The sequence below is a fragment of the Talpa occidentalis genome, unplaced genomic scaffold (genome assembly GCF_014898055.3).
Source record: "Talpa occidentalis isolate TD23 unplaced genomic scaffold, MPIMG_talOcc4v2.1 talOcc4.15, whole genome shotgun sequence".
In the NCBI taxonomy this organism is placed as follows: domain Eukaryota; kingdom Metazoa; phylum Chordata; class Mammalia; order Eulipotyphla; family Talpidae; genus Talpa; species Talpa occidentalis.
In genome coordinates, this window is record NW_023601543.1 from 58,369,107 (window position 1) to 58,386,019 (window position 16,913).

Below are 16,913 nucleotides of genomic sequence, written 5' to 3' on the forward strand. Positions count from 1 at the left end.
GACTGAATTCACACAAGCCCCCTTTGACTGCTGAACCGAGTGTCACCAGAACTACCACGTGTAGGCACAGGGTGGGCCAGTATTTATTACCTTGAAAAAACAATACACAAATGATGCTTCCCATAAAATTTGAAAATAGTTTCAGATTATGAAAATCTAGTATTTTTTAAAAAATAAGGTGCATTTTTTTTTTTTTTTTGGTATCACATGAAAACTATTTGGTGGTAAATAACATTCTAGGAAGGAGGGGGATCAGGCAGGACACTGTGCATGGCATAGCAGGAAATCAGCACACACAGTATTTATGGCCTGTCTGCTCTGAGTTAATTTTTGAGCCCAAGGACACGTGTGAAGGAGTACAAGAAGCCAGTGCTATTTGTAGACCAGACTCAGTGCAATGGGACATGCTTGAGGCCAGGTGTCCAGGAGAGTGATAAGCGCTTCCGGAGCTGGACATCACGCGCTCCTGGCAGCGGTGAAGGCCTGCTTACTGCTGAACTGTCTTTGTTCAACTCACTATAGAAAGCCAGTTGGAAATGAAATGTTAAGTTGGTTTCTTTGGGGTGTCAACCCTCTGTCTTCCAGATTGCCAGCTATCTCATTAAAACACACTTTAAAGATTCAGTTCCTGCCTTTACTTTATTGGTATTTTGTGGTGACGGGTGGCCTGAGCTCCAGACTTCCAGTTACACTATCATGTATTTTTCCTTCATTCTTAAGGGTAAGCAAGTAAACTGAGGTTTGTAAAGTCCTGGAGGGAAACCCCTTCCCAAGACTGTCTATTTATTGCCTGAATTTAAAGGTTTCTTCAACACAAAGACAAAGGTTTATCTCCTCTTGGAAATAGAGACATTAGTGTAATAAACCCATTAGCCTTTGTAGCTACAAGGGCATATTTGTAGTTTTGCTTTTCTATCAAAACAACTACCCCATCACAAGAGTGGGGAAAGGGTAGGGAGGAAAGGAGGCAGGAGGGAAGAGCGAGAGAGAGAAACCACCTTATCTTTTAACTATCGTCACTATTGATTTACCCAATGACCTTTGGGCTAGTGCATTCCTCAAGCATAATGACAATGTTTGCAAATGCCTTCAAAGCTCCCCCATGACATGTACACAACTCAGGTAACATCAAAACGGGAGGACAAAAACCCAAGAACAAATGAACCCATTAACAAGGCTGTAAGAACAAAAGTGGGGAAAGAAAAGGGCCCCTGCCTGTACTGATGGGCACCTACACTGTAGCTGGGCTGTTTCACCAGTAAGCAACTTAAAAAATTTAAATACACTCACTGGCTACAAATAGAATGAAGATAGAAAATAATGTATGTTTAAGTGATGCCTGATCTAAGCCTTCCAGAGTTTTTGACTTTAGATAGGACCATTTACCTGGTGATTTTTTATAATGATCCTAAGATATTGCCTGAGCCTGAGGAAATCATGGTTTCTGGGTAGAGCCCAAGCTCCCAGAGTTCTTTCTGTTCCATGTTATTGACACAAATCATGAATCTGTGCTTCTAAACATTCAAGTCCTCCTCCCCATTCTACCTTAAACCCACCAGTTTTGTTTGACAAGATTTTTTTAAATAAAAAGAACATATGTAAAATTTTCTAAAACCCATACACCAAAGTAAAAAATTACCACACTGACAGTAGTTAGCAGTTTTCATAATTTAATGAAAAAGTATTGGTAAAAAGGTGACATTTGAAAAAAGATTGAGTTTATCTTGAAAAACTGGACTATATAAGACAAAATGAAAAAAAATTAACAAAGAAGGTTAAGAGGTAATACTTCAAACAACAGGAAAATGTAGCAAATACATTTTGGGGCAATTGAAATTTATACAACTGAAGGTTCCTTCATTTAACTAGGAAAATTCTGTAAAAATATTACAACTATATTTCCCTGACTGAAATTAGTCAATACTCTTCCCAATGGCATTACACATGGAATTTGGCTGAAGCACTTTTTCAATGTTTGCTTTTCCTCCCACTCACTCAGAATCGAAAGGCATGAAAGGACATAGGCTGCTGCACTGGCCTCTAACAGAAGGAGTTCACAACACAGCTCCATTATAATTTAATTATTATGAAGGTGTATTAGTATCTACCCCAAAAGAACTCAAAGAAAAAGCACAGAATCCTAGTGCATAAATAGGAGATAGTCTCTTCCCCATTTTGGATAATCCATAGCTTTTTCCATTCAAACAAAATAACAGGACACCTACCACACATGCTATGGCATGTTCACACATGTACACAGGCACAAAAGAAACATTTTGAAGAAGTAGCCAAAAGAGAGGAAAAATACAGAAAATTTCAAAACGGGAGGGCAAAAACCCAAGAACAAATGAACCCATTAACAAGGCTGTAAGAACAACAGTGGGGAGAGAAAAGGGCCCCTGCCTGTATTGATGGACACCTACACTGTAGCTGGGCTGTTTCACCAGTAAGCAACTTAAAAAATCTAAAATGGCCTCCTTTGTCTGAAAACTCCCACTACACTTTCCCAAACTAGAAGAGAATATTAATTTAAGGCTAAGAAGAAAAGAGAGCAGAGAATTATAGTCAGCTTCACATTTTAAAAATTGTAACATTTCCCCCTTCTTTAAATGGGAAGCAGACATGTTTTATCCCATCCCCCCAATGTAATTATTCTCTTCCTCCCAGAAATTAGTCAAGGCTGATAGTTTGGGAATAGGTCATAAGCAACTTCTGAAAAACGGCTCCAGCCTGTTTGGGAAATTGCCTTGGATTCAAAGTTGGTACAAAGCTAAATTATATCCATGTGTTAAACACATGCTTTCAAATTCTGTTTGACAATAAAAATCTGTTTCAAAATTAAAGCAGGTAAGAATACTTAACCTCTGTGCATTTTACTATATTTTTAATTATAGCTCAATAAAAATTTTATAAACATTAAAGCAGGTATACAAAAACTGTCAGCCAAACTTATTTAAGTTGAACTTATTTGAAAATAAGAACAGAAAAACCCTGACCTGGTAAATATTCCCCAGAAATGGTCTCACTTTGGGAAAGGCTCTGGGATCCTTCACAAATGCCTAAACTGAGAAAATCAGAGCATTTTCCTTAGAAGTAGTACTTCTGTACTTTTGTAAACACTATCCACAAGTCAGCCTTTTATGCTTGTTAGCCGGGTGACATAGTTAGAAGTGCATCCCCAGCAAGTCTAGGAACAGGCACTGGATACTTGAAAGCATTAGAGGACTGACTCAGTAAGTTAAGATACTGTGAAAGGAACTCAACCTTGTTCAGAGCAATGGAAGGGGGTAGTGAGTTTGACAGTATCTGAGATGTTGGTTCCTGGTCTTTCCCCAAAGAGGGATTCCAGATACCAGTGGAATTAGAAATGTCCTACAGACAGAACTCTGAGAGTCAGATGCTGTAGCTTCAAAGATAAGTCCTTTTAGTGTCTGACAACCATGGTCTCTTGCAAATGCATTAACAATGCAAGGACTATTAACATGTATGCTCATAAATGTGTTAATGTAACTGGAAAGTTGCCCTCTAGTATTTACTGAACAAATACTCTGGGCTCAGGTGTTCTCAATAGCCTCTGGCAAAAAACCTCCAATCTGCAATTTCTATAATATATTCATGAAAACTAGACTTGAAATGGTTTCAAAACTGTAAGTCAGTTTATTGTGGAAAAATTTTATCCTCCTCACTACAATTACTCCAAAAATATGTTAGAATCATTTTGGTGTATGAGTTTCCCAATGTAAGTGGGAAAAAGCAAAGGTTGAGTTATTCTTGGAATTTTAACATCACCTCTGCATTGAACTATGAGAAAGGGGATGTGCCTTGCTTTTACCCCGGCAATCCCGTCTAGAGTCATGGGGAGGATTTTCCCTGTCTGAGCTATCTCTTCTTACCCTGGCTTTCTCTTTATTTCCATCACTTTCTGGTTCCGAATCACTCAGCTCCAAATCTGGGCAATAGCCATCGTTTTCTTGATATGGAGCTTTCCCTGCAGAACGCCTGACAAACTGCTTACCCCATAGCTGCTCTTTGGGGTTAATATTCTTGGTTGGCTTCACACAGCATTGGAGGTCCTCTGTGGTCCTAACCCACCTGCTGGTAGCCTCCTTGAAGGACCGGCTGAAGCGTTCCACGGTAGATTTTCTAAAGCTGCTCTGAGTGGTCAAGTGGGAGCTAAGCACAGACTCATGGTCACAGAAGAGCTCACTAGAGCTATCTTTTTGGGTGATATCCCCAGACCAGCTGCTCTCCAGGCCATTGGATTTTGCAAACTTGGAGTTAGGCTGGCCTTTCCCATTACCAACAGAAGACTGTCCATGCAGGGCAGCCTGAAGGACGAGAGGCTTGCCCACTGATTGCCCATGATAGAACTCTGGAGGAGTTCTCCAAGCAGGACTAGGATCCACTGCTTCACTCCTAGAATGGCTGAGACTGGCCAGCAAACCGTTATTCTTGCTCTCTAGTGGATACTCTGGGTATGATTTCATTCTCATTTCTAGTGACTCCTGCGTGCTCCTTATACTGTGAACAGGGGGGCTGCTTTCAGGAGAGAGGGGTCCGTGATCAGGCTCTGTAGAGCTGTTTCTGCAGTCTTCTGAGGCTGATCTGGGCATTTTTAACTTTAAGGTAATTCTTGGCGGTGGGTAAAACAATGAGTTTTCTAGTGCATTTGTCAAAGGAAGTCCTGAGATCAAAAAGAAAGATTCATTTTAAAAACTGATTTTAATAACAGAGTACGTGCTTATGGCAGAGAAAGTTCACATAACCGCTCTTCAAACTGTCTAACAAGCACTTGTTTAACACACACACACACACACACACTCACACACACCCCTACACACCCATGATATAGTAGCTACAGTGAGCTGAACTAGCAGTTTGGGTAGGGGTGTTATAGGTAGAAAACTCAGCAAAGCCACTGTTTGCTGTGTGACTACTAACCTCTGTTCACCTCTACTCCCAGTCAATAAAATGATCATAGAGGTGCCTCCTACACCTCTATCTCTGAGGGCCCTTCCATTTTTGAGAAGAATGTCACTATCAATGGTTTAGAACAGGGTCTCCCTATTTGTGTGTGTCTGTGTGGATGCAGGTATAGGTATTCCACAGCACTTAGGATGTGCCTTAAACAGACATTTCAGACTCAATCTTCAAATCTCTCCAGGCCTTCCTAAAGCAAGTCAAATACAAACTTGCTGGAACTTAGCACAGGGTAAAGAGTCTGTAAGTATGTGTTTTAATCTGATATTAGTGGAAGTGGCAGTGGGTGGTTACAGTCTATTTTATGTCCTTAACCAAAAATAATTTCATGACTATGAATGACCATCATGGAGGCATGGAGGAGATTTTGCAGTAGCAAGGTCAGAGAAAAGAATCGTGACATTGCTGCCAATGGTCTGCTATGGGCTTAGCCTGAGTAGTACTGGTAATCAGTTACCTGGTTCATCACTTGAAAATCTTAACAGGTCTTTATTATTTTGCATGCTCTGAAATTACAAAAGCAGTACCAAACAATTCCTCCTTGCATATGGACTTGGCATTTGTTCATTATCATCTTACTGTAGTCTCATAGAAATGGCATATAGAAAGGACAACTCTTAGGTGCTCCAATAGGCAGCATTTACTCCGTAAGGGTACACATTGAACGCTCACAGCTCCCATCTCTACCGGAAGCTGTTACCTGCTAATGCCACAAGCCATAATAAAAATGACTCCCACCAATCAGAAGTCAGATAGTCTAGGGGCCAATTTCCTTCACATGCAGAGGCTCCTCCCTGCTCCACCCTAGTTCTCCTTGTCTTGTCCATCTATGGCTGGCCCTTGCAGGAGATGGATTCTGCACATCCTGCCAATGACTCCTGGTTACCCAGGCTCTGGCCACTGACCTCTGTTTTAAATGAGTCACATGCAGTTACATATGTCACTGAATGTGATGTTATCACTCCGGTCAAGCTCTCCACCCTCAGGGCACTGTAATTATGCTTACCTGTCTTAGGCAGGGACGTTGTCTTTGTGACTACTCTACCTTCTAGCTCAGTTCTTAGTCAACAAATTTTAGAGATTCTAGCTAAGTATTTGTTTTAACAGACTACTGTTAAGATGAGTAACCCTGGCATTCAATGTTTTCTGGAAATTAAGATTAAATCCCATCATACTGATTTCTAAATAAATCTGATGATTATAGAATAATTTCATGACTTTAATGGCTCCTAAATTCTGTCATAGACCTGAAATTCCCCAGCCTTACATAAGTTGACAATGAAGTAGGCACTGTTCTATCAGGTTTGGACTAGGGCAAATGAGATACCTGACAAGAATTTTGAAAGATTTTTAAGTAAAATAATTGACATAAAATTTAAATTGTTAAATAGGATGTAACCAGAGTCTATATATTAGTTAGGACATCTTTAATATATAGATTACCTGCAGCAATTTCCTGGTTAGCAAGCTGGACTTGCAAACTGAAGATTTGTTCTTGTAGTTTGGTTTGTGACAGTTTCAGCTTCTCTCGCCTGCTTATCATGTAGCACAGATTTCGGACCTGAAAGCCCAACCCCCAGCAAATAAGAAATTTTTGTCATGTTATACAAACCCAACAACTGAAATTTTTTAGCTAAAATTAAGACAACTAAAGTCATTGGGGAGGAGGGGAGGGGTACGAAGAGAGAAGACAGAAATGATGAGAGCCATATAGCATGTAGCATGGTTAACTGTGGGATCACAGCTCCCACATCAATCAGTAGCACAAGAAAAATACTCCGAAGTCTCCTCCTGAAACTATTCTCTCTGCATTGCCGTTGGCTCAATATTTATTTGCACAGCCAGAATGGGAAGAGTGAATGTTGATTTAACATTTTACCCGTACTTTCAGATTCCTGAGTACAGATGATGACAATGCTACTACATCCAACATGTTTTTCTAATGAATGTTGAACCACCAGATTAAAGATCTGCTGGGAAGACTACAAGTGGCTTTTCTGCTCACACTTTCAGCTCAGCCCAATTTCCACAGCCATAAGGGTGAAGTCCTCACTTTCTCATACACCCCACCCCGGATGAATTACTCAACCTTTCCGTGCCCCAGTTTATTGATCTGTAAACAGCCATGTTAGGATTAAATGAGTTAATATTTATAAAATGCTTGAACAGAGCCTCCCTGGTGGTTTAGGGGTTAAATCTCAGTATTATCATGCTAGTACTGCTAAGGCCCGAGTTCAATCCTCAGCCAGGGAGCTATCCACATATGGCGGAGCAGACCTCCCCTGTCTCACCTGCTGCTCCCCTCAGCAGTGTATTTCAGTAGATCCACCTGTTCTGCTCCCCACTCTACCTCTGGTGAATCTGCTCTTCCCCCACACCTCTGGCCTATACCCCAGTTCTTCCATGCATAAATTAATAAATCTTTAAAAAAAAAACACTTAGAACAGTGTTAGTACACAGTAAGGGTTATATATGTATGTGTCCAATTTAACAAAGTCAGCCAAATCTATTAGTCCCCTTCCAAATTATGGTAGCAGAGAAAATGAAAAACAAGCCATCTCTATAATTATACTTGATTATAAAACTCTCAGGAGTAAACACAGTGCCTAATGTATCTTTGAAACTCTGCTGTTCCTAATTTAATGCCTACCTAACTACCCAACTAACTACCTACCCACCTATCACAGTGGTGTACAACCAGGGATGATTTTTGACTCCACGGAGCATATGGTAGTCTGGAAATGCTTTTGGTTGTCACAACAGAGTATGTGTATGTGTCGGGGTGGGGGGCTTGCTACTGGGGTAGAGGCCAGGACTGTTGCTAACATCTTACAATGTTTCCCACAATAAAGAACTACCCAGCCCAAAACGTCAACAGTGCTGAGTTTAAGAAACTCTCATCTAGTGCTTTCCTGAACAAAATTCTTTCTTTTTTCAGTCTGCAGTCTTTTAAGTATGTCAATAAAATATAGCTGAGCCAATTTAGGTTCAATAGTGAATAAAAAGTAAACCAAATGAACATTTATTTCATATTTAAGGTTCAGAGGACTTTCCAATTCTCTGAATATGTCTGCCAAATTTAAATAGAGCCCAATGTCTAGGGCTACAGTGAAAGCAGATGATAAACAAAGACATAGAACGCCACACAGTAAATGGGCTGATCTTTTTGTTTTTAAGCTGGAAGTGGGCCTCCATTTCTATGCAGACCAAGACCTAGAACACAAGTCATAGCTGATGACCTTACCCTCTCTAGGTCTTGCCGTAGATGCATGAACATTCTCATGCGAGTGTGAATACTCTCCTCTTTTGGCTGTACCAGACCATTTTCTTCATCCTCCTTTGGAGGAAATAACGGCTTATTGAAGTTACTTTTCCGTTTCAGTTTCCAGTAGTTATAGATTAAGTCCACAGCCAGTGTGGGAAGCCCAAGCTCTCTGGCTACATCTTCCACACGGACCAGGGAATAGAACTCCTCCTCTAACTCCCGAAGCTTCTGTGCCCGTAGGCTGGTTTTCTCACTTTTGGCTTGGCTCTGTTCTGTAGCCCTGTGTAAGGGGAACTCAGAATCTCCAAGTTTCTGCCTGTTTTGGCTGTGCTTGAGGCAGTATGACTTGAACTTCACTTCATCTCCTTCATCTAGGATGGTCTTCATCTCGAGGCTGTGCTCAAAGGCACAAGTGACATGGAAGGCAGTTATGCAGCTTTTCACGGAGCACTGCAGGAAGAAAAGACACATTAAGGGTTGGGTGGGGTGGTGAAGGGGGAGCCCCATATCTTTGGATCTAAATTGAGAACGCACAGGAAGTAAAGGAAAGACAGGGAGAAAAATGGTCCTAAATTGACCATGCAGACACTTTACAAATAACCCAGAAAATCTCCTCTTACAGAAAACAACAAGAGGCAAAAAAAAGTTTTCAAAATCCCCTCTAAGGTTTTAGTCCAAGCATTAAGTTTTCTGATAAGTCTTCCTTAACCCCTGTAAAGAATCATGCTGTATCTTCTCTATGTCCTTTACATCACCTTATTATATGCTTCTACACTGTTGCTTTTCATACTGTACCTACAGTACAATAAATGTTAAATCCCTGATCATAGTCCTTAATGACAGAAGCTATGTTCTTTCACCTTTGCATTATCATCAACTAGTGAACAAGCAAGCGCTCAAGAAATGCTCTTGAACAAATGAAAAAAACAAGGTAAAAATTATCGCCAGAGGATCCACTAGTTCTAAAAAGGTCACAGGAACTCCTAATATCTAAGTAACTAGCTTCTTAAGACTTTGCTGTCCAAATGGTAGCTAATGAGCCACAAGCAGTTATTTAAACAATTAAAGTTTAAAATTAAAATTACATACAATTAAAAATCGTTCTTCAGTCACACTAGACACATTTCAACCATACAGGATAGCACAGATTTCCATTATTGTAGAAAATTCTATTGGACAGTACTGTTATAGACAATTTGAAATTTAGTTTATAATATTCCACCACTCGATACCAACATATTTGTTAAGTACCACTATCTAGGACATAGTAGGATTCAGAGAGGCAGAGCACAAAGAACCTGGCCCAGAACCATTGTTCTGTGCTTTAATTAGTCCCAGTTACCATTTGTCACAGGTAAGACTTTACAGCTTTCCCTCCAAAGATTTAAAATCATGGACACATTTATATGTTTATGCAAAGAAAGGAAGGAAAGCAATAGTAGATTTGTATCTAAATATACAGCAGGGATTCCCGTGGTTAAAAACCAAGTCTCAAATCTTTTGGAAGCCTGCATCTGGAGGGCAGACTGCTCAATTACCTATGTATTGGGTTTTTGATAAGTGAACATAGAGAATGACCTGGCATATGAATAAAAAGAATGCAAACCCTGACAGTTCTCCTTATAATAGACTAAGCAATTCAACACCTAGGAGAATACCATCAATAGCAACTATCAAGACATTAAGAGGGTAGACTCCATTTAAATTAGTATCACAGGATAAATAATTCCAGGGTTGGAATATAATTCTAAGATCACTCTATTTGGTGTCACATTTATCATTTTGTACTTTCTCTAGGGTACCTGGTTTTCTTTATTTCAAGGTAAGTTTTTTTTTTTTAAGATTGATTTATTTATACAAAAACCGGGGTATAGGCCAGATGCGCAGGAGGGCGAGAGGATTCACCAGAGACATACTGGGGAAGAGAACAGGCAGACTGACGAAATACACTGCTGAGGGGAGCAGCGGGCGCGACAGGAGAGGTCTGCAGCACCATGTGGGACCCTTCCCTACCGGCTGTGATCACACCAGCACTACAGAAGCTGCGGACAGCTTCACAGCGTGGCACTCAACCACCTGTGCCACCAGGGTAGGCCCTAGAGTACCTGGTTTTCTACCTTCATTGCCACTGCCTCTCTCCACCACTCCTTCTAGTTTTCAATTAAGTCCTTAACTAGCCACTCACTGCATTCCCTGGACAGTCCACCCCAGCTTTGGATAGCTCTATTGGAAAACTTTGTTTAAATTACATTGAAATCTGTATCCTTAAAACTTAACATTTATTGAAAAACCTCATAAAAACGAGGAGGATAAAAGCCCACTATGTACAGTTTATCTGTTATCTGGCTAAGGAACTAGACAGTGATTTAAGAGACAAGTAGCAGAACAAAAGAATAAACGTGGGGCCTCCCTGGTGGCGCAGGTGGTTGAGCGCCGCACTGTGAAGCTGTCTGCAGCCTCTGCAGTGTGGGCTTGATCCCGGCTAGCCTGCGAGAATCCCACATGGCACAGCAGACCTCTCCTGTCTCACCGGCTGTTCCCCTCAGCAGTGTATTTCATCAGTCTGCCTGTTCTGTTCCCCGCTCTGTCTCTGGTGAATCCTCTCACCCTCCTGTGCATCTAGTCTGTACCCCGGTTCTTGTATAAATAAATCTTTAAAAAAAACAACAAAAGAATAAAAGTATTGGGCATATATTTTGCTGTTTAATAACTGATAAAAATATGGGAAGAGAAAGTAAAATAATTGTTTTTTATTCCAGGGGATGAATGTGTGACATAAAAATACTACTAATGGGAAACTGAAAATGATCATGTCTCTCAAGTCAAATCTATAGAAGGTAGAGAGATTATACAAATAAGAATCAGGTAGTTGGATGTAACTGGAATGCCCTTAGGAATTTCTCCCATAAAATCTACCTAGTTTCAAAAAGAAGGTCATTCTATTATATTTATAGCTGGAGCACTATATATTTTGGTGGTAAAAGAGAAGTGTCAACCAAGTTTTGGTGCCAAATATCAACTTACTTTTTTCTAGCAACATATATTTGATGTAGTCTATTAAGCAGCATGCCTCTGTACATCTCACTTATTTCTACTGTAACCATTTAAGGTAATGGGGGAGTATTGTTGTGTCCATTTAAAAAAAACAGCTTTCATGAGATAAAATTTTCATGCCATAAAACTCACCACTTTTAAGTATACATTTCAATGGTTTTTAGTATATTTTCAACCTATAACCTATAGGTTGTGCAACCTATAACCACAATGTAACTCCAGTATGTTTTTATCACTCTAAAAAATAAATCTTGCACCCATTTGTAGTCACTTCCTGTTCCCAGCTCCAGTTCCAAGCAATTGCTAATCTACTTTGAGTCAGTTTCTCTGTCTCTCTGCCTCTTCTGGACATTTTGTGTAAGTGGAATCATATATTATGTGGCTCTTTTTATCTGCCTCCTTTCACTTAACATGTTTTCTAGGCTCATCTGTGTTGTAGATACTCTTTTTAAAATATGGGCAAATACCATTCCATTGCATGGCTATAACCACATTTCTTTATCCATTCACCAGTCAAAGGACTTTTGGGTTATTTTCACTTCTTGGATATTATGAAATACTGCTGCTATGAGCACTTGTATATAGTTCTTGTGTGGACATATGTTTCCACTGTTCTCTGGCAATGTGCAATAAAGGGTTGCCCAATGAAAGGTTTGGCCTCTTGCCCCCAACTTCTAAGAGGTAAACTCTAAGTCCTTGGAATGTCCTGCCTGATAAGAATATGTTTGTTTACTTGGGAGGAGCTTAGGGCATGTCTGATATTCTGTGCTAACAATGTGATTTATGGTGGAGTCTTTGGGTCATGTGATTAACAGTCTGACCTCTGGAGGGACTGCAGACTAATGTTAGACATGTGTCTATGAGGCTAAATCCTAATAAAATCTCTGAAAACCAAGGTCTGGGTGAGCTTTCCTGGTTGGCAATAGTCTGTGTGTTGTCATACACATTGCTTGGAGAAAGAAACACTGTCCACAAGACTACTTGGAAAGGACAACTGGAAGTTACATGCCTGGTTTCCCCTGGATTCTGCTCTATGTCTCTTCCTTTTATTGTAATCTCTATCCTTCCATTGTAATAGCTGTCCTGTGAATATAATGGCTTTTCTAAATTCTTTTTTTTTTCAATGATGACTTTTATTACTGCATCTTAAAGATGTATCACAAATAGGTCTAAGAAATCATCCAGAATCTTGCTGTTCTGTAGCTGGACAACTTACATGTTATTCATCGGCCTGCTGAACTGTTCCTTTTTCAGAAACATAGATACCATCAAAAATATTCCTGATATCCTTGTTTTTATATGTCGTGGCTTTCTGAATCAAAGTAGCTGAATTTGATACAAGTTCAATGTTGTTTCCTTCAAGAATTAACTCATCTTTCTGGGCTTGAGATACTGAACAAGCAATGCCTTGTCTCATCGGAACCCTGCAAATGTATTTTTCGCCCAAGAATTTTCGGATTTCAACAAGAGACCCATTCTCCTGAATAACAACACTGATAGGGAAGTGAGCATACACAGACCTCATTTTATAACAGAATCCCAGAGTAATGCCCTTGATCATGTTCTGTACATGACTACAGACAGTGTAAACAGTAGCCAGTTCCTATTTCCCCACCATTTGTCAACTGGGAGCCTCTTCTTTTTCTTCCTAAGCAGACTGAGTTTGACACTGATGTGACTGAAGTCCCTCCGCAGGGTGCCTCTGGGGCCCTTCACTGAGAATGGTCTTCATTCTCACAGTAGATGCAGCAAAGAGAGCTTTTTTAAATTCTGTGAGTTCTAGTGAATTACTAAATCTGAGGGTGGCCTTGGGGGCCTCTCAAACTGCAGATATATACTAAGAAGTGGAATTGCTTGGTCATATGGTAACTCTACGCCTAACTTTTTGAGCAATAGTTACACTATTTTCTACTATGGCTGCACATTTTACATTCCCACCAGCAAGTCACAAGAGTTCCAATTTTTCTACATTCTTGCCAATAATTGCTATTGTATGCCCTTTTGATTACTACTATCCTAGTGAGTATAAAGTGGTATCTCATCTCAGTATAAAGTGGTTTATTTACTTTTGAAGTGGGAAAAAGAAATATTTTCTGTATATTCAAACAAGCTTTTAAAATACCTTCATTAGAGAGAAAATGTTCCTTTTACACATTCACATATGTAAGGAGAATTTCTGTGGGATGAGCATTGGATCAGACAGGTGGTTAGAATAAAAATCTTGAAAAGGACACCAGAGCATGATTTAGGAATTAAGGTACTTCTTGCCCCTTTAAAGAAAAATTTTGTCATTCCCCAATAATGTATCCTCCTCAAAAGCAGATGACACCTGCTTGGGAACATCAAGGGCCTGATGCATATATTCTCAGGAGTTCGTGTTTGTTGCAGGGACAGTTTTCATTTGGTTACCCTTAACACTCCCTAACAATCCATGAAAAGGCAAGTGGATGGTATCAGAGCAATTTTCTCAAAATTTGGTCACTGAAACAATGTTCTAAATGGTTCAAGCCACATAACATATACTTAGCACCAACACTGGCCATCCGCCCTTCTGATGTCTCATCCCTAAGGGTTTGCAAGATCTGAGGGAAGATGTCACTTCTGTGTTATTTAACTTTCCCCATGTTTATATCTGGCTTCCCTTAATAGACTGTAAGCACTAGGGTTATTTGGAGGAGAGGCTGATCCCAGATCTGGAGCAAGAACTCTACAACATGAACCAGACAGTACGGAACCTTGCTCACAAAGCACCTAGAGTCACTATCTTTATGCTGTGATACCATATGGCCCATGAAGGAGGTCAGCAGGCAAATTTAACTCCAACCCACCTAAAGTTGGTATGCAGCAGGCCTGGGGAATGGAAGTCAGTCCTTTCCCTCTCACCAGCAAAGCCATGCTGTTGCATTTGGAATAAAGAGTAAGCCAGATTATGGAGGTTAACTCTTCTGTTTTTGTGGAGGTAACTGGCCTCTCCCAGTCCCATCAAACACTGTCTCCCACTCCACGACTGCTGCTGAGGGGGGCACCAGCTACTGTTTCCATTTGAAGCAGCTAAATTCCCATTATCAAGATAGCACACAAAACTTTACTTACACTACCATATTCAACAAAGGCACTTAGGAGAATGACTTTCAAACCTATTCACTGGAATATATCCATTCAGATGAATCTTTTTCTACCAAAATGAGTAGCATCTAGTTTAGCAACAGGATCATCTATCAAATTATCCAGGAACCCAAGTTCATCCATAGTCAGTAGATGAGCCACAAGAACACAGGCCTGGCTATTTCAGAATTGCAGTTTTCCCCATCTATGGCAGTGTCATCGAGCTTTAGAACTCAACTAATTCATTAGATCTGAAAATAAAGGATGGTGGTTAACTACCACTATGGTCACTGAAAAGAATAAGCTGAAGGGTCCAGGGGAGCACCCGAAATAGGGATTCCAGAAATGGTCTGTGCAATGGCAGAGCTCTAGGAGTGGGAGGATTCTGGAGGATGGGAAGGAGAGAGGAAGTTAGGGAGAGAGAAAGGGAGAAGAGGGGAGGGTGATTCTGGCCAATTTGATGGTAGCCCATTCCACCTTTTCATGGGGACTTACCTGAATACAAGCCCCTGTCTTCAACTTGCACAGGTTGCATACTAAGGCCCACCGACTGGGTGGAATGTGAGAGACCTTTGTGATTGGCTCCATTCTCTCAGGACAAGCGATGCTTACCTACAAATAAAACATCACCATAAAGCAGAGGCACCAAGGCATTCAGAAGTACTTTTCATGAACTATAAATGATGTTATTACATGAAGATCAGAAAATAAAAACAATGACATCAGCTATATCTCTGAAGGTTACTATGGAATCAAGAATAATTAAAACCTGTCTCTAGCCTCTTCTCAGACCTTCAGTCATTTCTAGTAATGTAAGCAATTGATATATAGGATGAAAGGCAGGAGTGGAGACTAGTTATGCTTTAATGAATAAAAGGAAACTACTAAAGAAAGAAGCTAAAATTCACAAAATCTAGTACCTATCACGTTACAGGTGGTGCTACAGATCTTGTTTTTTTTTTAATTTAATCAACAAATGATGAAAAACAGACACTGATAAACCTTTCAGTTGTTTACAAAGAAGCGTAATATTGTTGGAAAGTTAAAGCAATTTGTGTAATGAATACATTGCAGCATGTAAATAGAAAGGATGAGGACAATAGATGGCATTAATTCAAAAGGGCACCTGCACCCCTATGTATATAACAGCACTATTTACAATAGCTAAGCTATGGAAACAACCCAAATGCATTTTTAAACAAAAGTGTTTTTTAAAAGATTTATGTATGCATACAAGAACTGGAGTACAGGCCAGAGGTACGGGGGGTGGGGGGGGTGGTGGTGGCGGTGGTGAGAAGGCTCACCAGAGACAGAGTGGGGAGAACAGGCCGACTGACTGAAATATAATGCTGCAAGTGAGACAGGAGAAGTCTGTTGTGCCATGTGGGAGATCAAACTCCTGCTACAGAGGCTGCGGATAGCTTCACAGTGCAGTGCTGTGCTTAACCCCTTGCACCACCAGGGAGGCCCTAAACAAAAGTCTTTAAAATCGTGTAACTATCATCAGTTTACTCTTCAGCCAAAGTAGCTTCAAAGTGAAATTAGTCTTTGGGAGAGAGTTGAAAGGAAAAGGATGCTTTTTAAAAAAGAAAGTCTTTTTTTTCCATATGAAAATAAAGGATCAAGCAACTTCTGGCAAAAAGTGCTTTTTTCTCTCCTCTCCTCTTCCCTCCCCCCCCTTTTTTTTACAAATACCTACAAGTTTCTAAGAAAGAGACAACTTTAAAAAGTGAATACAGAATAAGGATGGTTAAACTAGACAAGCCCCATCCACATTAAGAAACGAACAGTAGAAATATCAGAGAGGTTTTGAATAGCCTAACAGGTACTAGAGACCATAAGAAAATGTCAACAGGTGATAATGCTTTTACTTAAAAACAAAACACAACTATTCCTGAGTTATGTTCCAACAGAGAGAGCCTGCTCTATTAGCTGGGGGATTTGTGGGCAAACAGTGCAGCAAACTTGAGGGTTCATTTCATATGTCTATAAGCTGGGTGTTTTTTGTAAGAAAAAGAAGCCACTACTCAAATATTCTTTTAAATACTAACTTCTTATCCATAGCATATATCTAGACTTTCAGTTTAATTCTGTGAGCTCTATAGTAGATAGGAATTCCTCTGCAACTGACATTAGCAAGAATAAAGTCAGGGAAGTTTTAAAGGAGAATGGATTACTGATTATTTACTATTAGTTCTCCCATGAACTGAATACTGTAATCTCTGTTGTCTTACAGTTAAACCACCTAACAAATTTGCTAGCTTGGATAGTGTAGGGAGATAGGACGTTAGGAGGATGTCCAAACAGGTTTAAAAAAAAAAAAGCAGCCATAAGAAGAAAGGAGAAGCAATGTCTGGAAAACCTTTTTAATTAACTTAGTGAGCATGCGGCTCCTCAGGAAATATCAGCATCTAAAGGACTGGATTAAATAATGAGGGACAGAGTTTTGAAAAAAGCTCATAGTCAAATGTTGAGTCCAAGTTCTGAAAAGAGCTTAAAAAATGAAAGG

At 40.0% G+C, this 16,913-nt stretch overlaps 1 protein-coding gene across 7 annotated transcripts in view; it reads right to left on the bottom strand.

Annotated features, from left to right (window-relative positions):
- Positions 1 to 1,631: 1,631 nt before the first annotated feature.
- Positions 1,632 to 16,913, bottom strand: part of JADE3 (jade family PHD finger 3) — a 135,056-nt gene continuing 119,774 nt past the window's right edge. For 6 of the 7 annotated variants that reach the window (XM_037512485.2, XM_037512484.2, XM_037512488.2 and 3 more), the window contains 4 exons: positions 14,900 to 15,016; positions 8,225 to 8,695; positions 6,424 to 6,541; positions 1,633 to 4,684 (listed from right to left, as the gene is read on the bottom strand). In XM_037512485.2, coding sequence (XP_037368382.1) covers positions 3,786 to 4,684; positions 6,424 to 6,541; positions 8,225 to 8,695; positions 14,900 to 15,016 — 1,605 coding nt within the window. In that variant the 3' untranslated portion in view covers positions 1,633 to 3,785. Of the gene's footprint in view, positions 4,685 to 6,423; positions 6,542 to 8,224; positions 8,696 to 14,899; positions 15,017 to 16,913 lie in introns of all 7 variants that reach the window. The other variant, XM_037512483.2, reaches the window with a different exon arrangement.